The following is a 25,368-nucleotide window of genomic DNA, read 5'->3' on the forward strand; positions in this document are numbered from 1 at the left end:
TAGTGTTTGGGAAACAGTGCTCTAAGCCTAAGGAATACAACTTATTGTTTAAGGAAAAGAAAATATTTTCTTTCACCAAGGAAAGTACTTTTGAAGTGTTCCTCCCCCTTCTATCACTCCTCACATGGGCCTCTTTTCAGTTCACTTTTCCCTTCAGGACGAAGGCCTGTCCCAGCACTTCTTGGAATGTATACCAGAGGATGCTGCCATCCCTGTGTCATGTCATTCAAATATAAACAACACCCACCTCAGGCAGGGGTGGGCTATGTAAGAACGATGGAAACAACGAAAGGGAGATATAAATAGAGAGAGAGAGAGAGATCTGTAGTCAATATCACAACAGGTCTTTCGACCAGAATGGACTCCCGCATGGTGTTGGTGTTGCTGGCCTGTTTGACTCTATGCTCTACGGCTCCAACTGTTGCACCTGAAACAGATGCCCTGCCAGAGGATGAAGATACACTTGCTGAGGTAATGAAGAATGTGTTGTGTATTTACTTGGTAGTTTTTCTATATAGTGAAATAGACTCAGATGTGGAATCCTGGGTAGAGTTATAATGATAAAATAAGCCACAGACACATTACATCCACTTAAATTATGAAGGAGAAATGTAACAGCTTGGAAGATTACACAAGGAACGTGCTGCCGATAAACAATACGTTGTATTAGCATTTCAAGTAATTTTAAACTACAGTTGGTTATTTTAATGTTGGACAACTTGTGTGGACAACTTTAGTTTTTTTCAACCATGATTCAGATTTTAGGTTATTAGACAAAGTAAAAGAGGAGTGTTATTATAATTTTTTCATTCACTGCTTTCTTTCGTTTTCGTGATTTTTTGACAGGGGGCAAGGGCCTTTGAACAAGTGGCTAAATATGTATTTTCTTTACAAAACTTTACAGCGATTTCTTTTTTTTTGTGGCTTTCGCCTTTATTTTATTTTAAATTTTTTATGGAGGGACAGACAGTAGGCTGACAGGAAATGGGGAGAGATGGGGGGAAGGCATTCAGCGAGGGCTGTCGGGATCGGGAGTCGAACCCGCGGCACACTGCCAGACTGGGTTGCCAGCTAAGGTGCCTGGACCACTGAGCCATGGCCCAGGCCTATTATGATTTCTTTATTATTTAGTATAGTCCTACTAGACCCCAGGGAATTACATCTGGCCACAAAAGATAACGGGATCTATTCATCATCATCATCATCATCATCACAACCTGTATTTAAACTCGGAGTACAATTGAGGGGCAGCTAGGCCCTCATTTTCAATATAGCCGAGATACAAAACACAAAGTCAACAATATACATTTAATTTAGGGTTGTCCCGGTCGGATGGGGTGATCGGAAACCAGGACCCATCACGTCATTTTTAAATGATCGGAATCAGATCGGGAGCCAAAAACGTGATCGGGACATCCCTAGTATCAATATTATATCCATATCATTGCGACCGAAGGTCGCAGTTAACTATGGAATCGCGCAATTCCCGTCAGTTGGTGTGTTGGTCGGGCACCATATATGGTGCCCAGGTCTCGTGACATCATGTGACATCATCAGGGACTGAAATGTGGAGACCCTGATGTCATAGTAAATGCGACCTGCTGTCGCAGTTAAGCCCATATATGGAGATCCCTGATGTCATCAATATTGGCCAGCAAACCAGCAACTCTACATCTGACCTCAAACCCTTAGATCTACATATATGGATATATGTCAGAACCTGTTCCGACATTCCATGTTGATCCTTCCCCATCCATCCTTCCTCTTCGATGTCTCCCTTTTGACTTATACCTGTCCATTCAAATTTCAAACTCTAGACGGGCCCGCTCCAAAGTTATTAGTGCAGCCGCACCCGGCAGCCGGCGAAAACTAGAGTTCTCAACAGGCCTGAAAATTAAGGCCCGACCCTACCTGGGCCCTCATCAAACCCTGTACACTCAAGAGAATGTCCCCTCTACCACCCATAGATCTCCTAATATACTGTATGGAGCTCATCTGTTCTGACATTCCATGTTGATTATTTGACCTCATCAAACCCTGCACTCAAGACATGCTCCTTATATGGCCAGTAAATAATTCATTCCATGTTGATCTGACCCCACATGCCAAAGCACCAGCGCTCGCCCTGCTAGTCTGCCGTCAACCTTGGTTTCCAACCTTGGTTGAAAAAATAAAAATAAGTTGTCCTTTAAATTAATGATGGTCATATGAGAAGTATCATGTAGGCAAAATGTCAACTAAATGTTTGACATAATCCTCTTCCCTCTCTTATCCATCAGAACTACCTGTCTCATTTCTATACTGATGTTGGGATTTCCAATAGTCCTACTGTGCGCAACATTGCCAGGACCACATTCAATGACAGTCTAAAGGCCATGCAGAGCTTCTTTGGCCTAGAGGTATAATCATTTCTATCATTTCTAAAAAATAATGGTTTGTTCTGCAGACGATTTTCACGTCTGCAAATAATTAATGGGCTCTATGTTGAGAGAGCCCATATGTTATTGTCACTAATGTATTTATTTATATATGTTATTTTTTATTTTAACACATTCTTAGTTCAAACTGGGCCACCCAACCTTGTAAGTCCCAGTGCATCAATTTGATAGTATAAATTATTTACATCAATAACTGAAGCGGAAATGTCTTGTTTCTTGCATAGCTCCCTGCAGGGCAACCAGGGTTGTTGCGACATTTTAAAGGTGAAATCCATTATTATATACCCTGAATTATAATCCTGTCCCAACATACATGTTGGCCTTGAATTGTTTCATTCATAGATGCCCCTGTTCTCCATTTTCCTCACCCCTCCCAGTGGCTCCCACAGTAAAATGCAGCTATGGTAGAAAGACAAGAAAAACTTTGGGGCTACTAAAATTAGAATTTGCATTAGAATGAAGACAACTATAGCTTTCTACCATTATAGCTGCATTTTACTGTGGGAGAGGTGGGGAAATGGAGAACAGGGGCATCTGATTGATTGAAATATATTAACAGTTTGCAGAATTACAGTACATTTCAAGCACAAACTCAACTCATCTATGCCAACATGCACTGTATGGGAAAGGCTGATTCAGGTGTTTTGGTGTGGATTTCTCCTTTAAGCAGAGGCTTCTCCAAGGTTAACTTATCAGTTTTCAGGATTCACATTTTTAAAAAAGTACCAAAAGTAACAGCTACAAGCTCAAAAGGATTGTAGATACTTTTGTGTGATGCTGTAGTATGATCAAGTAGGGCATAATTTTAGGAAAACACAAAAAGGTAGAATATGAAGATAAGAGTGTTATATGTACAGCATAGTATAGCATATATGTATAGTTTATATGTATAGTGTCATTATATAGATATGTTCTAGTTACGTTCTTAGCTTACGCATGTTTCTTGATAAATGCATTTTACATATGTGATGTATTCCCATGTTTTTGTTCTTGCTTAATGTAAATCGCTCTGGATTAAGAGCATCTGCTAAATGCCTAAATTGTAAATTGTAAATTGTTATGCAACGATATACAAGAATGATTGCTACAAAACTCAGACTTTTTCCACAACCATTTTTTTATATTACTCCATCAGATTTTGTCCAAACGCAAATCGGTACACAGTATCTCTATAGTCATGTGATAAAGACAGATCTGAACGATTTTTCATAGGCTACGGATTGGCTAAGTTTGCCAAAGTTTGCACAAGTGGCTTGTTTTGAACAAAATGCCACAAATCATGAACACAGTGTGCGATTGCTGTGAAAACTTTGCACGCACATTTCCACTAATCCGAGGAAGAAATGCCACCCTTTTCACATTGGCCTGTTATAACGCCACCAGCAGGCACAACACAATTTTTTAACACAGCAACATTGGCCTATTATAGTGCCACTAGGAGGCCACAATATTGATCTGGCAGAGACCTGTGCTCAAGCACAGGTCCTATTTTTTTCTATACTGAAATATTTTAATTTTAATTGTGAAAACAGTTAAACATTTGAGTAAAAAATAAAATAATAATAATGAATAATAATAAAATGCCACAATCTTGAATAATAATTGTTAGTGAGTTTAGTGAGTTTCATACGAGCAATAATTCTGTCAAATGGTGGATATCTGATGAGATAGTTTAACATTTTATTAATGACCAAAAACAATGCATGTGTTTTTCTAACCTTATCTGCCGCTAATGACCACCAGGTAACTGGCACCTTGGATAATGAAACTATTGAGGTGATGAAGGCACCCAGGTGTGGAGTTTCTGACATCAGCCGATATGCACACTTCTACGGTAGACCCAGATGGGAGAAGAGACAAATTACCTACAGGTGCTGAACATTAAAACACTTTATCATGCTTATACTGAAAATGGTTTCGTTGAATCCTTCATGTTATTATAACATGGAAAATGTGTACATCAAATTTGATAAATTTAAATCAAACTTGTGCTTAGTTAGACCTGTTCTTTAGGGGTGGGACGATATGGGTACCTCACGATACGATATATATCGCGATAGTAGGCCCTCGATAACGATAATAACACGATATTCGATATATTGCGATATTTGCGATATATCGATATATTGTATGAAATTTCATCAACGATATATCACAATATCTGCAACTACAAAATACTTGGAACTGAAAAAAACGCTATTTTTGTGCTCGGACACAGGGAGGGACACACATAGCTGTCTATAGGAGTGGTTGCACCACTCAAACACTAAATTAATACTCAATAAACTCCCCCTTTGACTCATACCCTCATCATAATACCTCACAAACACTACCAACTGACCATTATCACTGGTATCATTATAATATCTCACAAACACCACCAACTGACCATTATCACTGGTGACTTGTCCACTGCTGGGGAAATGCATTTTGCATTTCCCCAGCAGGATTCCCACAAAGCTGTTTGTACAAATCACCATCCAGTAATTCAGTACTTCTGGTTGCTGTGGAATGTGAGAGTGGGATTTGCTTTATTTTAGCTGTCATTTCCTCCTTTTCTAAACATGTTGTTCATCACTTCATTATGAACAAGATTATTTTATTTCAAATTAAAAAAGAAAAAAGAAAATAAAAACTTTTCGATATCGATATCGATTATTTATCGCGGGATGACGTATCGATATATATCGCAATATCGATATTTCAGCACACCCCTATGAAATACACTGCAACGGACAAACATACATAAGATATGTGCACAAACATGGAGACGAGAAGCATTCCTTGAATGTCCAGCTTTTCAATGTATGACAGGAGATGGTAGTCCTGGCTTTCATTTCATTTGCTAAACTATCATGAGCCTAAATTAACAGGATCACAAAGTACGGCCGTCATCTGAGCAAGAGTGAGGTGGATGCCACCATTGCTAAAGCATTCCAGCTCTACAGTGATGTTATCCCACTCGACTTCAAACAAATCGACAGTGGTACTGCAGATATCATGATACTCTTCGGACGTAGAGGTGAATATGAGGAAAGGTTTGACAATCAACATAAAAACCAAGCATTCATGTAAAAAAAAAAAAGAAAAAAGAAAAAGATGAAAATGCTATAATAGAAAATAAAAGATTTGGTATACCAATAATAATAATAGCCTACTTAAAAGATGATATTGCTTAAGTCCCTTGGAATTATCAAATGATTACCAAGGGAGATACACATCCAAATCTAAGCGCTGGACAAACGTTGTATGTAAGACTTTATTTACCTTTTATCATGAAATTATTACCAGACTGCTAAGTTACTTTGTATTACATTCACTTCAAGTATATCCATTCATTTATAGAAATAAACTAATTATTATGTAAATAAACAGATCATGGGGATTTTTACCCTTTTGACGGAGCAAGTGGAGTCTTGGCACATGCCAACGCTCCTGGACGGGGACAAGGAGGGGACACACACTTTGATGATGATGAAACATGGACCTTAACCCAGAGAGGTAATACTTTCAAACCACAATTTAAAAAAAAAAATAATATTAACTTAGCAGGAAAATATATTTTCTCAAATGGTTCTAAAAGCAAAGAATAGGTTTGTGAACAGATTACATTCTAAGACATAGAGCAGATTTGAGCAAGACAGATTTGAGCACCATTGAGCACCATGAAATAAAACAAGGTAGCCTATACTTCCTTGGGCAAGAAATGTGGTGCTGATCGGTCAAACGAGTTGTGAGATTAGCCGCGGACAGTACGTGGCTCATCGAAGGCACGCCATCTACAGATTTTGTAGATGGCTTGCCTTCTACGGAGCCATACAGTCAAAATGGAAAAAAAACTACATCTAAATGCTAAAGTAAGTAAACCACATCGGATGAGTGCGGGCGGGGGTGCAGAGGTGAAGTGCCTGCCCAATAGGCTGCTGTGGAGTGTGGTGGCGACTCATACAAGTTATAATATAATGCACATAAAATCTAATAAGATAAAAGATAATTATAGCATAAAATAAGGAAGAGAGGAAAGGAAAGAAGAGGGGAAAGCAAAAAAATGTAAAAAGACAAACTAACAAAGCTGATATCTGTGATTATTAATATGCCTTGTAATTGTTGCTATCAGGTGTAAATCTGCTGTTAGTGGCGGCTCATGAGTTTGGCCATGCTCTGGGCCTGGATCACTCCAGGGACAGAAGAGCTCTGATGTTTCCAACTTACACATACTCCCCTACTACTGGATACAAGCTGCCAGCCGATGACAGACGTGGGGTACAAGCTCTGTATGGTAATCAAAGCATTAAGATCCTGTTGATGTCTCTGTAGTCTCTGACATTCATTCAGAGACTACAGTCTAGGGGCCCCATCTCGCGCCAGGAGCCATATTTCCTTAATTTGGGGATTTAGTATTGTGCAAAAGGCGTTCCCCCGTAAAAAATGCTATCTTGTGCCACTGTCACAATTTGCCCTATAGTGCGTTTGCTGAAAATATAAAGCACATGTAGGAAGAACAGCCAAAAGTTGGCGAAAACTGTCAGAGACCTTGGATGCAGAGAAGTCGGTTCTTTATTCACCTTTTCACAGACCATCAAAACTGAACGAAGGTATTTACACAGTAAACTGGGCAGGTTGGCCCTAGGTCCTCACACCTCAGCAGTCCTGCATTTACTGACTGGCAGTGGGAAGTCTCCCTACTTATATAGGCTAAGCCCCTCCCACGGACCATACCAACCCTAAATTGATTCCACAATTACCCCAGCTACTCCTCAATGTCCAGAGACATCACATTTCATATACACATTTAAAGTGTTACATAATATTCTATAAATGATCCACATAATATGATCCACATAATTAAAGAGTTCTCTAAACAAACCCTCCCACTGTTGGCATGTTCCCCATACCCCACAGCTGGTAGTTGCTCCCTTCAATGGAGTCAACAATCAATTATCAATCAATTAATCAGACACCACACAATATACATAAAGTCACAATAACAAATATCACTGAAACATAAATAATAATTCAAACTTTAGCCATTCAGTCTCAGTGGCAGGCTGAACTGCCACAGCCACTACCTATAAATCCTTAAAACACCTCCGCTACCCATGACATTATGCATAGGTGTGGTTTGGGCGTTACGCAACTTAAACCAATCAGTGTGCCAGGTGCCATTGCCTTTAAGAGATATATTATCCATAATCCAAATATGCCCTGGATCTTGCCTTGTGGAGGAGCAATGCGTGCTGCCTTGGAATACATATCAGATACAGAGGGTTGTTTTGTGTGTCCAGTATCTGACTATCTGCCATCCACTCCGCGACCAACACAGCCAAGTTGTGCTGGATCCTGGAATGGCGGTGGGATCCTGGTGCTGCCTTTGGTGGGATTCAAAATCACGAGTCATGGACACTGGTCTCACTTCTGGATAACTACAATTACCATAATGCTTTGCTGCACTCACCCCACCGTGTGGATTGGGGGAGAGCTGTCTTACTGAGACAACATGTAGTCCAGGAAGGAAGTGAGACCAGTGTCCATGACATCACAGACACTTTGAAATACTAAAATATCAATAACATATTACCCACATAAAAACCGCAGGAAATCGTTTCTTGTCTCCCAAACATCATTAAAATAAGATCTGGTTGCAAAAGGCGTGAAGTGGCCCTTTAACAACGTTTGAGTTCTATTAGTTAGCATCAGGCATACTTAATGAGGATGCACACCATCAGGCTGGGTGTCTGTGCAACAATTAACTCTGTAAACTCTGTAATGATAATAACGTTTTGTTTCCCCAACTGTTTTAACTGTCTTTTTAAAGGAAGCCGTACACCTGAGCCAGACCCAAAGCCCAAACCCGCACCCCGTCCGACAGCAGCTCCAGAACCGCGTCCGACAGAACCGGAGCCTGAAGAACCAACTCAGCCGGACCCTGGCCGCAACCCTCGAGATGAGCAGTGCAGCAGGGACCTGGTGTTTGATGCCGCCACCTCTGTCCGGGGAGACTTGTTGTTCTTCAAAAATGGGTACTGTGTGTTTGAATCGGAATGCATGCATTAAACAGATTACAGTTTTTTTTGTAAATATTTAAATGCTGAATCAATACACCACAGATTGTTTTAAGTATGTGATATACTGTGTGTAATGTCATGTGTATATATAATTTTGATGTCGTTCTTGAATTTAAGCATTTTTTTAAATTATCTTTATTTAAATCCCTGTCTCTTGTGTTCCTCCATAGTTACTATTGGAAGAAGAGTACTGCAGCCCAAGGAATCCGTCTGAGCAAAGTGAGCGCAAGATGGCCACAGATTAATGTAGTGGATGCTGCCTATGAAGTCCCAGACAAGGACGTGTTCTACCTTTTTGAAGGTATACTATTCAAGAGAAGGGATTAAAATCCTTAAAACAAGTCAGTGTTTGACTGATTACAAATCAGCCTGGAAATGTCAAAGCTCTGGACAATTCCCCCCCATGTTAAGTTATATAAAGATACAGTAACTGCCATTGCTTTTTCTGCAGGTCGTCAGTACTGGGGCATTAGGGCTTATACAAACACAAAACTGTCTGGATATCCCAAACCTCTCACCAACCTTGGCCTCCCCTCAAATGTGAAGAAGTTGGATGCAGCTGTTTTTGTGAAATCCACTGGGAAAACGCTATTTTTTGTGGATAGTAAATATTGGAGGTGAGAGCAGTAAACTTTGATCATTATTATCATCACATTTATCTTTTAATGTTCACTTCATAAAGTCACACTCAAGGGTAAAATTGCTCACCTGGGCACGTGCAGTCAGTATCTCTTAATTCATTAGTTCCTCCCATTTTAAATGTAATTTATGGAGAATCGGATAATTTATGTGTATTGTATTTTCCAGTTATGACGAGCGCAGCAACCAAATGGACAGTGGATACCCAAGATACATCTCCTGGGATTTCCCTGGCATAAGTTGTAGAGTGGATGCAGCCTTTGAGAATTTTGGTAAGAGATCCAAAAAACACTGAATATTCCACTGGTTTTCCAGTTACAGCAGGGGCACTTTTGGGGCAGTGGTGATGAAGATTGATTGATTGATCGATGAACACCACCCACGGGAGAACGTTGTCCATATAAGACACAAACATACCCAAATGGTATTGGCCAATCAAATTACCTAAGGATGAAAAGATATTAATCACCTATGTACCAATGTTTGTTAATTTGTTAAATGAGCTGCATGCTTCCTTCCATAGGGTACCTATACTTCTCTGATGGACCAAGGCAGACTGAATACAACTATGCATCCAAGACAGTGAATCGTGTTCTCCTCAACTACGGCTGGCTCAACTGTTATTAAGAACTGCAATACACTAGCATTCTTTCTATGAGATCTGTATAAAATGTCTGTGAAAGGAATGCATGTATTACAAGAATCAACAATTCTCACAGCAACTGAGATCTTGAAGCTGAAAACTTAACTGGATTATTGCTTGGAACTTGGATTACTTTGAACAAGAGGGCACTACAAATCAAATTAAGCCTAGCCTACCTCCTTTATCATTAAGTTGACTTAATTGTTTTCAAAGATTTTCAAGAAATGGGAAGGGGCCCACCATAGACATAGAAAGGCCATTGAAAAGTCTCTTCCGGCTCTGGGGTGAATGCTCTCAAGTGAGGGCAAGTTTCCGCGTTGGTGACAACTGACAAGGAACGTAATGAAAGGAAGGGACGTGAGTCACGCGACTGGACGCCGCCATGACACACATGTCCATATAACCAAAGATGGTCTATTTATGAAGATGGGCCAACTTCATTGGAGCCACTATAGGCGAAATGGTACACAAAGCCAGCCTTTGTGTACCATTTCGCCTATAGACAGTGAGGTAATTCAGACATATTGTATACGGTACTTGTGAGAACTTGTCTGTACAGGAGGCCTACGTATAATTATGTCAGCTAGACATATCCACTCCATATACTACTGTAACCTTGCAGACAATATGCAGAGGCCTGGTAGTCTGAGGTAATGCATTCACACAAATATTAAATAACGGTTATTTACAGATGACACATTTCAGGGAGTGTTTTCCTTGGTCAAATGGCAACATGCTTGTGGAATTTCTCAATTCCATAATCTCTTTTTTTGTTTTTAGCTTAATGCCACCTGTGTGTGTGTGTGGTAAATGGTGCATTATATAGTGCCTTTATCCAAGGCGCTTTACAGAGATTGCACATTACATTCACCCATTCACACACACATTCATACACCAATGGCGGCGGAAACCATGCAAGGCACCAACCAGCACATCAGGAGCAATTAGGGGTTCAGTGTCTTGCTCAAGGACACTTCGACACTAACTCTGGGGGAGCCCGGGTTCGAACTGGCGACCTTGTGGTTACCATCCAGCCACTCTACCCCTGACTGTGTGTGTGTGTGTGTGTGTGTGTGCGCGCGCGCGCGTGCGTGCGTGTGTGCGTGCGAGTTAGTCTGAACAGCCGATAAACGTAACCTATCATGCTCACACACTTTTGGGAATGATGTGCTGAAATGAGACTTCACATCCACATCAAGAAAATCTGACTATAGCTCACATTTGTGGTGACGGCTACGGCCGTTTTTAGCCCAAGGAGTGTTTTTTTGTGTAAAACTAATGCTTGGAATGCACATGGATTCAGAATCAAGAGGTCTATAGCTGTTTCCTTCTGCTGCTGTGTATTATTAAAAGTCGTATAAGACAGGTCTGTGAGGGCTGATTGCTTCATTTGCTATTTTTGTGTGAATTGTGTCATTTTGGTTGACACCGACATTTCAGTTCATTTCGGACCAAAATTGGGCACAGCTTTGCCATAAAAATAAATACAAATAAAAAGAGACATTGCTCCTTTAAAGCAAGGGTATACAATTCTGGCATGACAGTTACACAAACTGAAAAATGACGTACTGTACAATTTTGAGGTTTTTGATTGATTGATTGAAAAATGTATTAACAGTTTGCAGAATTACAGTACATTTCAAGCACAAACTCAATACAAAGGCTGTTAACTGTGAGTGGACGACCCAATTAAGCATTACACTTGTTTCCAATAGGGTCCACAATGTTCAATTCATCAAAAACATTCATCATAAAGGAGGTAAAAAGGGGGTGGGCGGTGGGGGGGATTCACGTTCAGCTCCGTTCATTTGTTTGTTTTCCTTGGAGGAGCTGCGTTGGGTCCCCAAGTCGGCTCCGTGGCCGTACCTTGAGTTGGCTGTGTGGCCGTAACCATCTCTTGTGTTGTCCTTGTGTTGGGTCCCCAAGTCGGCTCAGTGGCCGTACCTTGAGTTGGCTGTGTGGCCGTGACCGTCTCTTGTGTTGTCCTTGTGTTGGGTCCCCAAGTCGGCTCAGTGGCCATACCTTGAGTTGGCTGTGTGGCCGCGACCGTCTCTTGTGTTGTCCTTGCGTCCGTGTTTGAGGGATTCCGATTTTACAGGTTTAAAAAATTGTCAAGCCAAATAGTCAAATATTACTTCAGAAAGGCAAACATTTTGAAAATAGCCGGTCTACAAGCTCACAACACTTTGCACTGCTGTGTAGACAAGTACAACGAAGATGCGCGTTTCAGACAAAAACAAACTACATTTCCCTGTATGAAAAACTACAGCTGCGTGAAAGGGATATCCGGTGTGAGTGAAGTGCTCCACCGAAAATGTTCGGCTATTATTTAGTTCCTGAGAAGTGATATTCAACGTCAACGATGGCTCGTTGTCTATCCTTACCCTTTTAAACAATCATGTGCTACTTGCAGCAGTAAACGAGTAATTTGTTGAGGTGAAAACGCAACATCCACGCACAAAGATAGCCTGATTATGACATGACTGACTGTGTCATAATCATGTTGTTAACCATGGCTAGCTCAATAAGAAGGATCCGTTAGCTTAGCAGGCAAGACAGTCAACGTTAGCATCAAGTGTGCATGCATGTAAACAATGCAATGGATGCCAGTGAAGGCTCTCCGATGATACATGGAAAAGAGCAGACGCGAACGCGAACAGAAAGGAGTGGGGTGAGGTCTTTGCTATCTGACTGTCTCTGTGTGTGTGAGTGAGAGAGAGAGAGAGCTATTTCCTCCGAGGTGGAAAGCCTGGTGACGCGAGGTTATGTGTGTGCCAATCGAATTGGTGTATGTGTGTGTAGATAGATTAATAACTTTATGCGTCTCCTGTGTGTTTCTGTCAGCCTTCTACAAGTAGCGTCCAGGGTCGAGACTCATCCTTGTCTCCGATGGAGTCTCTTAACACCCTGCCCAATTTTGAAACCGAGATTGAGACGGATGGACAAGGAAACTACTCTCTCTTCCCTGCGTTGGACAGCATGGCAACTCTGTCGGGGACCTCCGAAACTCTTGAAAGGTGTCATTCAACTTATTGTATTATTCGCCTGGCTGCTCTGGCAACGTTTCTGTTGTGGATCTTCATCAGGTCATCTCGGGGCAACCGTGAAAAACCGCAACTCAAAACAATTTAGCTTTGTCACGAATTATGAAAGTCCTTGTTTGTTGACAGCTATCCGCAATTTGCAACACTAGATTTTTTTAAAATAACAGTTTGAATTATCCTCTATCAAACTGCAAAGCGTTTGTTTTCATAAAAATCCACATTATGAATGAGCTACTTTACGTCAAGAAATGTTGTGCAAGTGTTGGAGTTTTTAAGCGAACTGTAAAAATGACAGGTAACATACCGTGTGCGCCACATGCACAGATGTCAAGTTCTTGTTCCTTTTTATATTTTGTAGAGACCCTTTTTTGACATGAAAAGAGCTCCTCTCTTCTCTGTACCTCAAACATGCCCAGACCTAGCGCCTTTCGGGAGGGGCTAGCCCAAACCCAACAGGTGATTAATTTGTAATGAGGTGAATAGGGTCTCATGAACCCTGCCCATGAAACAGACCACAATGCAGAGAAGGTGAGATAGTGCCATCTACAGGATGGCACTATCTCAGAGTCACCATGCAAATACCATATACAATTACATACATTTTGTTACCAAAAAATACATTCACAATTTACATATTTTCAGAAAAATAAAATAAAGTATTACAGTCAGAAACCCATCTTTGGGACAGCTAGTAGCTACAGTCTCTTTAGCCCAGCAGTGCCCACCTGTCACTAGGTGTTTCATTCAAAATAATGACTTTTCATCCATTTTTAAATGGATGGATTCAATTTAAAATATTTTTCAAATGGCAAATCTTAAATTATAATAATTATATTAGTATTTGATATTCCTGTAAAGGGTGTTGTTGATCCTGTACATGAAAAGGTACACAGGGTTTGTGTCTACAGTATTTTGATGAAACAATTTTTCTGTCAGCAGCGAACCGCAAAGTGATATCGCAGAGAAGCCAAACCTCACATGGCTTGATGCTGCACAGGTACCTTGTTTCTTAAGAGTTGCATTACTCCACTGGATATCAGAAAATGCTGCCTGTCAGTACTCGCATTTCTTTGTGTATTTTCTTTATCAATTGCATGCGGTCTGATTCTATCTGTATTGACAGCATGTGCTTCAACGTATAAAAGGACGTTTTCTGTGATAATATTTAAAGGGTGAATTATCAAAAGTGACAATTATTTGACCATTATTTTTTTTATTTTTTCTCTCTTTTAGATTGTCTTGGAGGAAGCTGGGCGGCCAATGCACATTAAGGAGATCAAACAAAGAATCATCGACAGGGGACTTGTTCAATCCAAGTACAGTTTTTTTTTTTACTTGCAAAACTGCTAGTGTTTCAATCAGAAACTTTTCAATTGTTACAGAAGAATAAAATGTTTTGAAGGAGAGACATGAAACAAAGTGACTTGATTCAAGGCGAACCAATGGGTGGCTCATCCCACATGGCATGTGACCATGTTTCTCGTATCAGTGAGTAATTCAGATGTGCCACAAAACATAGTGGAGTTTAACCACACGCAAGCAGAATTTGCATAAGTATTTGTGTTTTGATGGAGAGTTTAGGAGTCTCACAGACTAAATCAGTGGTTCTCAACCTCTTCGGGATCAGGGCCCACATGACCATTTCAGAAGCGTCTGCGGCCCACCCGTCTGACCACTATCGGCTGCCGTTCTAAGTGGTCGGATGGCTCTTTGGAACTAACATAGATTATATTTAAGTTCTTGTTTACTGGTATCACAGTGAAAACACGCACCTGCTCCAAATCGGAACCGGTTTTAAAAAAAAACTACCATTACATTTTTTTTTACATACATTTTTCTAAATATGAATGTAATATTACAATCTTAGTGTTTTGGCAATTATTTGGTGGCCCATTTGCAATATCCTCACGCCCCACCAGTGGGCCCACAGGTTGAGGAATCACTAGTCTAAATGGGTGCCTTTCAACACCGTCAAGGGGTGATTATGTGTGGAGATACCAAAAGCTATTAAAAAAAAATATTCCTACAATGCTTACTTGTTAATATAAATTGCATATCTATTTTTTTATATTTAATTTTATGCATCTGTTCTCCCCTGGGCAGTGCAAAGTCAAGCCTGGAAGCTGTTATGTACCGTGAGGTAAGACCAGTGATTGAGACGCGATGTAACAGCGGCCTCTGGTGTCGAGTACAGTCTATTGCACTTCAGCATCGCATTTGTTTCTTCAGTTAATCCATGTTTCATGATTTCTTATTTTTTTTATTTTCTTCATATTTTACTCGTCAGTTATTTTTATTTATATAACTTAGTGAAAGAAATGTGAACTAACCGAATCTGCGCCAGAATGAGATAATCTCGTGAATAGCTACTGTGCCCCACTGTGCCATCCATGAGATTACGAGATTTGATTAATAAGCATTAATCCAGCATTAAAATTAATATTTTTACTCACATGGTAGAAACACCTACATCCCGATTCGACGTGCATGCGGCCACACACACACTTGATAGTCCTTTTCTCCTCAAAATGAGACAAACTGTGATCTTTGGGACCTTATAAAACCCTATTCTTTGATCGCGCTAAGAAAGTTAATCCATCGCGCGTTGATACCCAGCCTAGAATGAGGATGTGGCTCAAATATGGAGGGTTATCACTTCTGGGTCGGGCGGAAGTGGTCTCTTCTGCCTTTTTCGCCCGCCTATAGTAACGGTAGGGAATGTGTTAACATTTACCAATACACAGGATCTATTTTAATATAATCTCTTGTGAACACTTATGTAGAAACCCAGATTTGCTATTAGAAAGAGGTTGAGAGCAGACAGATACGTCATTGCAGTTAACAGGTAGACATCTCCCATCTCCAGTGTTAAAGTGGATTACATCCACAAGCCTGCCACAAGCCTTAATAGTGCACTCGTCTCACTGTACCTGTTCTGACATTACCCCATAACCTCACCTTGTAACATTGTAATTCAGTCTCAGTAACAGATTAATGCCATGGGACAGTCACCGGCTGTCGGTTTTAAGGCTTTGATGCACAAACCTTAAAACGGTACAATATTTGGCTGACTTTTCAAGATTCAGTTCAGGTCTACATTGAGTAGCTTTAGTCAGGGTTTTCCCAACTCCATACCCTGGCTTCAGTGTCCCATTATGTTTCAGACACAAAAAGGAAGCAGGAGATTCAAGAGGATTGAGAACAGAAATGGAGTCTTTGCACTGTTGGTGAGTGATTTAGGATTCCAAACAAACTTTGAGGCACCATAAGGATGTTTTGGGCAACTCTACTGGATGGCAGTGTCTTCTGAATTACAGTACTTCAGCCTTGTTGCTTTAAACACGTTTAAACATTTGAGATTTGGAATTTGTACCCTGTTGCTCAATGCTCATGTTCATTGTTGTTGGGGGCATTGTCCATGTACAGTATATTTCCCAAAACTTTGCCTTGTGGTGTGTCATAGCCACTGACTGACAGGTCACACAACTACTGTAATTAACTAGTATATTCACAGAGCGGCCATTTTGCACTCACGACATATTTGCGGGGTGGCATTATTTCATTAACTTAACACTAGCAAAATGGCCAACGTGTGATTATGGTGAAAAGAATAGTCATCCACAGAGTTAGAGTATTTTCTACAGATTAAACATACGAATAAGGTCAGAGATTCATTGATGATAGTAAGGTAAGGATAGTAAGGGAAATTCAGGTGTCGTAGCAGCAACAACAACGATAACCAAGAAACAAGATGCGTACAGGTAAGATATACAAATAAAGAGTAAAACGGGTATCAGTTTTGTGTGAATTTCTTAAGTTGATGTTTTCTGTTTTTTTGATTATTTGTTATGCTATAATTTTATTTTCTTATGCATCAAGGCATTCTTTTTACATTTACCATCTTACTCTGGACATCTTCTCATACAGTCACAAAGGCCATTTCAGTGCTGCTGCATTTGAATCAGCTTTCTCTTCAGCTGCTTCCTCTGTCTCTACTTGCTTAGTGCTTACCGCCTGTCTTTCCCCACTTTTTCCTCCTATCTCACTCATGCCGTCTCCTTTTCTCTCCCCCATGCATCAACATAACAGACGGATGAGGAACGTCAGCAGTCCCTAGCAGCCTTCCCCACCCAGTCTTTCCTGGGCTCCCCTCCCCAGACCGCCCTATCCAGCTCTGGCTCTGCTACCTCCATGCCCGCTTTCCCCTCCCCCACCAGCTCCTGCGAGCATAAGCCCAAGGTCAAGAAAGTTCAGCAGCGCAAAAACCAGAATGAAAAGTACAGACTCAAGTACCTCAGGCTGCGCAAAGCAGCACGGGCAATGATATTTGTGAGTGATACTTGAAAGTTATTTTATATAGCTAACAAAGCACAATTTATTACATACATAGTAGTTAATTATTTTCTGTTTTTTATTTTCAGTATTTGTACTGGAAACTTTTCAAAATGTCTTGTCTGTAATTGATTGCCTACAGGAAAATGCGGCCCTCTGCGATGAAGTTGCTCACCTAGAGGAGAAGTTTGTTAGAGCAAAGGAAGAACGCAGGTGAGAATTGATTATACAATTCCTGTGAAGCAATTTGATTTGTCAAACTTTGGTTCCAGTCATGCTGTTAATTTCCACAAAGCATTTAAATGTCAGAATCAATATTTGAATCCCAAGATAATCATTAGTGTTCGTTATGTTTCTTGTTGCATACAACTATGCACTCTACGGTTTAGACATTTGCATGGATTTTGTGTCACTACATTTGCGACACGGCAGGTGAATTAATATTTGTAAATCAAATCTGAAATGAGGTTTATTAGGGCTAATGATTGAAGTCAGATTTGCAATTGGTTTCCCAGTTTCTCCTGGAGCAAATTCAGACTCAAATGAACAAACATGGCGTGCTGCCAACCATAATTTGTGAAGCGACACTTTTCTGCCCCGCGAAGGGAGGGACTTTCGCCCCTGGCCCAAAAGTTTTAGAGCTTGTTATAGCTTGTTCCTTAAAAAAGCTAATTTTATATTGATTTCCAGATTTTTGCTGAAGTCATTGCTGCAATACCAGTCTGTGTTAGAGGGGGATCTGTTGCCTACTCCCAGCACCAGTTCTCACCAACCTGTGCCAGTGGTGGCCTTAACCTCTGGACCCTCTGGGAGTTGTGCACTTTCTGTGGATCATAACCTGGTTTCAGGGGTACCAACACTTGAAGACGGGCTACAGAAAAAACCCAAGAAGGAAAGGAGAGAACGAGGCAAGGAGAATGGAAAGGAGGAGGGTGAGGACTGTGGTTTTGTACATTTTGATCCACACATGACACATCATAAATAAGACTAAGTACATTGTCAGAATAAAGGAGTAAAGACAATGGTCATAGTGACTAATTTAGATTGAATCATACTACCTTGCTGCTTGCCGTCAATAACTAATGACTCATAACTAACAGTTTTTTGTGATGATTACATTTATTTCAGCAAGTGACATGGTCATAAAGTCCAATATTTGTCCTTTATTATTTCATGTGTTGTTCTTCAGTTCCAAGGAAGATGTCCAAGAAGAGAAAGCTAACAGATGGTTCTCGCAAGCTAGTGCAGCCCATCGTGCTGGATTCGTCTGGGCGTCCAGTCTTTCCTATCGTACTCGGAGGACTAACTGTCTACAGCTTAGGAGAGGTCAGTGTCTCAGCTCTGACATACAGCACTGCAGTTTACATTATTAATATAACATTAGAATCAAGAAACATCCACAGCTTGTAACACTGTAGATGTGATTCATTCTATTGTGCTAAACATCCAGAGTTTACAGCATGGAGGTGAACTTCATTTTGTCAGATGTAGGGTTTTCTAGTATTTTCTTTACTTAATTGCATCATTGAACATTTTAATGTTGAACGTTTATCTCATCGTGACATACTACTTTTGCTTGCACAAATATAACACTTGGATTTAACACATTTGTTGTCCAGATCATCACAGACAGAATGCTGTTCCATGACCAGTGTGCCATCTATCCAGTGGGATTCTGCAGCACACGTTTCTTTGCCAGTATGAAAAATCCAGACCAGCAATGCCTCTACACCTGCCAAATCAAGGATGGGGGGGCTGGGCCACAGGTACATGCACGCACACACGCACACACGCACGCACGCACGCACGCACACACGTAGTAGTAGTGGTAGTGGTAGTGGTGGTGGTGGTGGTGATGATGATGATGATGATGATGATGATGATAATAATAAGTTGATGATGATGATGATGATGATGATGATAATAATAAGTTGATGATGATGATGATGATGATGATGATGATAATAATAAGTAGTAGTGATGATGATGATGATAATAATGTCATGAAATGTTCTTTATTTATATAGCACCTTTCATGACATGAAGAACCTTTCATGATATGAAATGCAGCTCAAAGAAAAAATAAAAGGGCAATTAACAGACTTTGCTTTTAGGTTAAATTATAATGGATTTTTTCCTAAGAGACAAAATCATAGTCTGATCAACCACTACTTCATTGTACAAGTGTGGTATATTTAGCATGTTGGGTTGCTTATCTCAAGCAAGTTTCAATCTGCTAATAGGCCTATCTCACAGCCCGTTTTTCACGCCCACTTCCGGTAAATAGTGGTGACTTTAACATGAGCATTTACACGTTTTTTTCTCTGGAGAATCTAAGTACATTTTCTAATGTAAAAATGTGACAGACCAATATTATTATGAAGCAAACAATATGGTAAATCAGCTCGAACAGATAGAACAAACCTTACCTTGAGAAAACAAAAGTTGTAGACTTCTTAAATTACCTCTGTTAACATGAAGCGTCTATGGAGTGACGTCACGCTATCACCACTAACCCCGAAAGGGGGCGTATTAAGGGGGGCGGGGAAATTCTGTGAGATAGGCTTATTGATATTAGTAAAATACTGACATGAACTGAATCCAAGTTATTTCCTCAAATCAAACGGACCTCAATTTGTTTTAGAAAACCGTTGGCAGTAATGTCAAATATATCATGACCGAGTCATATATTGTACTAAAGATGCTAGACCACTGATGTTCAAAAGACAAGACCATTGGTGTAGTCCTTTAAATCTAACACAACTGTTACCCATTCAAACCTAATATCCTATACTGTGTGTGTGTGTGTGTGTGTGTGTGTGTGTATACTATATATATAATATAGAGTTCATTATTCAACAAAGTCAAAACGTGTTTTGTATTCTTTTGATAGCATTTCATAATGTAATTGCTAATAGGAATAAAGACTGACTGGTAGATCCTAGAGGTACCGGTATGTTAACCTCTGGCCATACTGTTTGTCTTTAATTACTTATATACATATTTAAACTCTACAGCTTTTGTGTGTGGTTGGTTTGAAACCTTCTCATAAATGTATGTCCACAGTTTGAGATTGTGCCAGAGGAGGACCCTCAGAATGCTATTGTTGCCTCGTCTGCTTTGACATGCCACTTTGATCTGCTGAAGGCCATTGCATCTGCCAGGTAACGCCTGCACCTCACACGCATACTATACCTCATTACTCCAAATGTGGGCAAAGTGTCAGCCCGGTCCAACTGTCGTTCACTTCCATTTAAAGGAGCATTCAGTGATTTGGGTGATTTGGAAAACCACCCAGTCCGCCACGGTAACAAAATGTGCACATGCACACGCTCTACAGTGGGGGGAAGTGCAACAGGCCAACAGCATGTGCACCAAGGCCTGCCGCCACTCGATCATGATTGAGGAAGGCTCCTCTCATCCTGATTGGATGAAGGCTTTGCCACCCGCCACCTAAACTAAAACTAGGGTTTTTTTGACCCCAGGGGCTCACTGGGGACAGGGAGGAACTCCTTATATGGTCAGCACACTCTATAGTAGGGAGGATTATCCCAAAAAAAGGGGGAAAAAGTGATATTTGAATGAAGTGAAATCACTGAATATACCTTTAAAGGTTTTAGTTAAATATTTTAAATTATGTGACAAAAGTGCAGAGGTACAGTTCTTCATTGGCCTACTTGCAGCATGCACAAAACATCTGATGATAGGTCCTGCAGTTTGTAAGATTAGCCCCGGAAAAGCTAACACAAACGGACCCATAGACATGGTCATATATATGGCTTAATCAAATACCTTAATCTCTTTGCTTACGTGACAAACAATATTTTACCTCAAGTCTGATTACATGGAAGGCCTGAAAAACACAATTAGTTCTACACTGTTTAATTCTCTGAAGTGTTTTTGAAATGGATTCCAACATTTTCCTAGGCTGATTGATCCAGCCTCAAGTAATTAATAGCTTGTGTGAAGACCACTTATCTGGCACCTAAGGCAAATAAAGTGAGTTCTTGCATTAATTAGAAAGACACTTAAACTGCTCCAGGTCTCCCGTTAGTGACCGTGCAAGCATTTTGTGCCCAAGACAAAACCTTTAAGACCTTTAAGCCAAATACAGTAATTAGATTTAGCTTAAAGCATTTGAGGCGAACATCAGTGAGGAATGCAAGGCGAAAATGAAAGTACACGCATGACGGACATAATACATATTCCATGTCTCCTAGAGCGGTCATCTTGTGTGGCCTGTAAATTGTCTCTCATCTTGGGATATTACAAGCTTTCTTTTGTTCCAACACCTGTTACTTCCAGGTCCAAGCCTGTGAGTCCCATCGTGCCTTCAGGAGCAGACTTCTTTGGGTTCTCTCACCCCACCATCCAGAACCTCATCCAGAGCTGTCCCGGAGCACGCAAATGCAGCAAGTGAGTTGCATTCTTCTCAATAGCTAAATTATAACATAATGTTTAAAACACCAAAAGGGGTTCCCGCCCAAAATGGGTTAAATTGACATTAATTGTTTGTGCTATCACCATAGCTACCAGTGGATACGTTTTGAGGTCTGTCGCCCTGGTGACGGACAAGTCCCTCACAGTCTATCAGAAGATGATGCCTCTGTCAACTTTGAGGCCTACCAGAGACACCAGGACTTTGACAATGAAAGTGTGAAGACGGAACACAGCATCATCACAGGTTGGTCAGACATTAGATTTGTGTATTATTATGGAGAATATACTTTTAACCACGTATGATTTTGCCTACGTCATCTGTTGTGTATACTTGATGGCTGGGAAATATTATGTCAATGACACTAGATTTTGTCTGGGATTATGGATATTGTGAAGTGTCGTCTTTTCCTGATTTTAAAGGCAGCATTACAGTGAAGTGATGTCTTTTTTCTTTCTTTCTTTTTTACTTACCTGACTGTCCCATTATTCGTTTCTTCCCACTTAGTGATTATATAGGCATTAAAATGTACATTGTGTAAATAGTTTTGTGAAACCACCAATAGTTATTCCCACGTATCGCTAGAGGTATTTGGTGAAAGATATTTGACTTTGTCCATTTGGGCAGTATATACTCGGATCATAACTTAACCTGAGGCTCTACTTTCTCCAGGACAAAGGTCCCAGTCTCCTGGCTCCTCTCATCAACACCCTCTGACGTCTACAAACATGAAGCCTTCTACCTCATACTTCAGCTCCTGAGACTCTGGTCCACAGAAACCGGAAGCCTCATTCATGTTTTCCACAGGACTTCATTCTAATGTATGATGTTTAACGTTTTTGTAAAAAACAGTGACCATTACAGTATGTTTTTTTGTTTTGTTTTTTAAGAGCATTTTCAATCTATATTATTCAATTGATTTGTTTGCTTTACCAAGCTCATGGATGCAATGACTTTGAGAATCAGTGTGAGCATGGCTAACGCCTGATTTACAGCTGATCTACAAGCTCGCAACACATCTCGCTGTGATGCGTTGTGAGCTTTTCGATCGGCAGTTTTTTAGTGAACGAGACCCTTAATGCTAATATACTGAACGTGTCTGAAGGGCTGGCCTCAGCTGACGATCCTATACTATACTGGCACTTGAATTTTGTTGTCCGCCAACCTCTGAACTTGATTAGTTTTCTCACACTTGTATGAAATACAGGCAAACTGCATACTCTTGCTGACCTTTGTGAAAGGTACAGTACATGCCATTTGATTAAATGTATGGTACCAAACTGTATGGTACCAGAGATGCGCAGATCGGCTCTGACGTCACCCGAATCCATGTGTACACATAAATAATAAATCTGCCATACACACCAAGTAATTATTTCTCAGATATACAGACTGGCACCCACCTTGCATGGACATAATTTATTAATCATTTCTTACGAAGTAGGCCTACAGTATTGTGACAAGACCACATTAGAAATAAATGGCTGTTTTTGCTGCAGCACTGCTTTCCCCAGCACAGCCAAGCTCTCCCCACTCTACATTTGCAAACGTACTTAAATCAATTCTGCATGTTTGGGGATGAAAGAGGGGGGAATTTAGCTCTAAATGGCCCCAGTTCCAGCTTGGGATCTACCAGGACTGATATGTTCTTAAAACTAATTCACTATGAACCAGGGGTCATTGCCATGCTGGCTTGTGGTGGGCATTTATGTCAAAATTCCATTTTTGCCAAGGACATACAAAATATGACCAGAAAAACACAGAGCTAGCCATCAATGACCATAACAGGTCTGTAACTCTGTACAAATGTGTAGGCTACACTCGGACCTTTTCCACCTTTTGGGAACCGGTTCAGTTCAGAACCAGTTTTAAGTCTGTGAGCCAGGCCTCCAAAATTGCAACGTTAATTATGAATTGACTGCAAAACCATACCTATATTAAATTGTCAATATACCGGTATGTAAATTAATATATAACCCTTCCACAGTAGTAGCTTTTTCATATTTTCCTTCATAATACCTAGTTTACATATTTAAAAATTTTAAATGTACAATTTCAGAAATACAATAAATCTTTGTCTTCGTGTAATCAACTGGGGAAGTTTCATGGTGAGAACTACTAATTGCATTTTTACCTATTCACCTATCACGTATAGGCCTACTGTAGGTGAAAATTACAACATATATTAATTTACTTATATTGATCTTATAAACAATTTAATATAGGTATGGTTTTGCCCACTCAATTCATAATTAACGTTCCAATTTTGGAGCTCTGGCTCATGGACTAAAAACTGGTTCTGAACTGAACCGGTTCCCAACCGGTGGAAAAGGGGCCTCAGAGTTAACTTAAAGGGCAAGGGGTTCCTTGAAAATTAAACATTTGAGAAATGAGAACCACTAGTCTAGTTGTATAACAATCAAAACCAAAAATTGTAGATCAATTTTCCAAAAATCAAGTAATCCATAGTCTTCAAATAAAAAGGCAATGCATTGCTCAAAAAGGTAAGAAAAGTATATTCCTCAGTCCTCACCCAACCTTCAAGTCGGGAGGCCACAGCAGGTTCCCCTTTGTCCAAACCCTCAGAAATGTTCCATGACCAAACTTTTCTTCTTCAGGTGTCAAAGTTTTCCAGACCCACTACTCTGGTTTATCGATGTCTGATTATGGTTTAGTATTGGCATTAAAAGTCTCTTTGACAAACCACCACTAAACACTCTTTTTGATACCTAAAATAGAATCACCGACCTTCTCACTTCCTGTACTTTTATAGCTGTCGCTGGTACCTCACTTCCTGGAACTATTGCTAACATGATTGCCCACAGCTCCTATTATCAAACCTTGTCAACAGAAAAGAGTGACCATGGTTTAACTAAACAGAACAAAACATATTTTCCGTAGGGCCTACACAACTTTTGGGGTTAAATATTCAACCATAATTTAACCAATATTCCCTTGTTATTATCACCCAGTATTTTATGTTTAATTTTTTTCAATACCAGGACAAGAAATACATTTCTTCACATGTGGCAGACTGGCAGTGTCAAAGTTGGACTCCCAATATGCCATATTGTCATAGTAAATCAGTGTCATACATATTCAGAAGAAAACCTGGAGACTTGACATTCAGTAATTCATAATATTTTGATCACAATCTTATGATCAAAATAAGATTGTGTAAAAAAGAAAATCAAAAATGTGATGTCCCCTGCTATGAACCTGAGTGTAACATGACCTTTTGGATGTGTAGAACAGTGCCACTGTGCCTTTGTTTTGCAACCAATTTTTTCACCCAGTGTAAATTATCTAATGTAATCCTGGGCGCTACACTTCCTCTGCCAACCTGGGGAGGGCAGCGGACTGACCTCATTCTTCCTTCTATGCATGAGGAGTTCTTTTCACCTGACGGGGGAGTTTCCCCGGCCGGATGTAGCGCGTGGAAGGAACACGTTATTCCGACCAGTTCCTTTCCCCTCCACCAGGCTGGCCAGGGGAGGTAGTTTAGAGACCAGGATTACTGCATGTGTTTTGTGCAAACTCCACACAGAAGGGTCCTTTTGCCAACCCCACCTCAGGTATGGGCACTGATGATGCGGAGGAGAGAACACGGCCACAGCGTCCCCAACTGGAATCGAACCCAGGGCCTTCTAGCTGTGAGGCTTCGTACACACATATCAGACGAACATGCTCTGTGCTGTCCGTGTTTTATGGCCGCCTCAATGCTTTTCCAATGGAAGTCACGTGGTTTGACCAAACAGTTGTGTGTGAT

General features: G+C 40.5%; 2 protein-coding genes across 5 annotated transcripts; both read left to right on the forward strand.

The window, feature by feature from the left end:
• Positions 1-358: 358 nt before the first annotated feature.
• Positions 359-10,183, forward strand: mmp30 (matrix metallopeptidase 30). Its single transcript, XM_079513992.1, has 11 exons — positions 359-471; positions 2,280-2,399; positions 4,182-4,309; positions 5,312-5,460; positions 5,814-5,939; positions 6,556-6,717; positions 8,254-8,458; positions 8,674-8,804; positions 8,955-9,120; positions 9,311-9,414; positions 9,666-10,183. The coding sequence occupies exons 1-11, from the start codon at positions 370-372 to the stop codon at positions 9,767-9,769; spliced, it is 1,497 nt and encodes a 498-aa protein (XP_079370118.1). The 5' UTR covers positions 359-369; the 3' UTR covers positions 9,770-10,183.
• A 1,865-nt stretch (positions 10,184-12,048) lies between these two features.
• Positions 12,049-23,472, forward strand: tbrg1 (transforming growth factor beta regulator 1). Of its 4 annotated transcripts, none has more exons than XM_079513545.1 (15): positions 12,049-12,456; positions 12,630-12,802; positions 13,766-13,826; positions 14,063-14,145; positions 14,933-14,969; positions 15,994-16,056; positions 16,919-17,158; positions 17,304-17,374; positions 17,852-18,093; positions 18,351-18,487; positions 18,781-18,927; positions 20,228-20,325; positions 21,467-21,577; positions 21,691-21,839; positions 22,269-23,472. In XM_079513545.1, exons 1-15 carry the CDS (start codon positions 12,367-12,369, stop codon positions 22,358-22,360), a joined length of 1,794 nt encoding a protein of 597 aa, XP_079369671.1. In that variant the 5' UTR covers positions 12,049-12,366; the 3' UTR covers positions 22,361-23,472. The 4 variants fall into 4 exon arrangements, with proteins under 4 accessions (XP_079369671.1, XP_079369672.1, XP_079369669.1 ...); XM_079513543.1 differs by having other exon boundaries at positions 12,052-12,456; positions 21,691-21,845; positions 22,272-23,470; XM_079513544.1 differs by having other exon boundaries at positions 12,052-12,456; positions 13,769-13,826; positions 21,691-21,845; positions 22,272-23,470.
• Positions 23,473-25,368: the final 1,896 nt, after the last annotated feature.

This window comes from Electrona antarctica, assembly GCF_951216825.1.
Source record: "Electrona antarctica genome assembly, chromosome: 11".
NCBI classification, from domain to species: domain Eukaryota; kingdom Metazoa; phylum Chordata; class Actinopteri; order Myctophiformes; family Myctophidae; genus Electrona; species Electrona antarctica.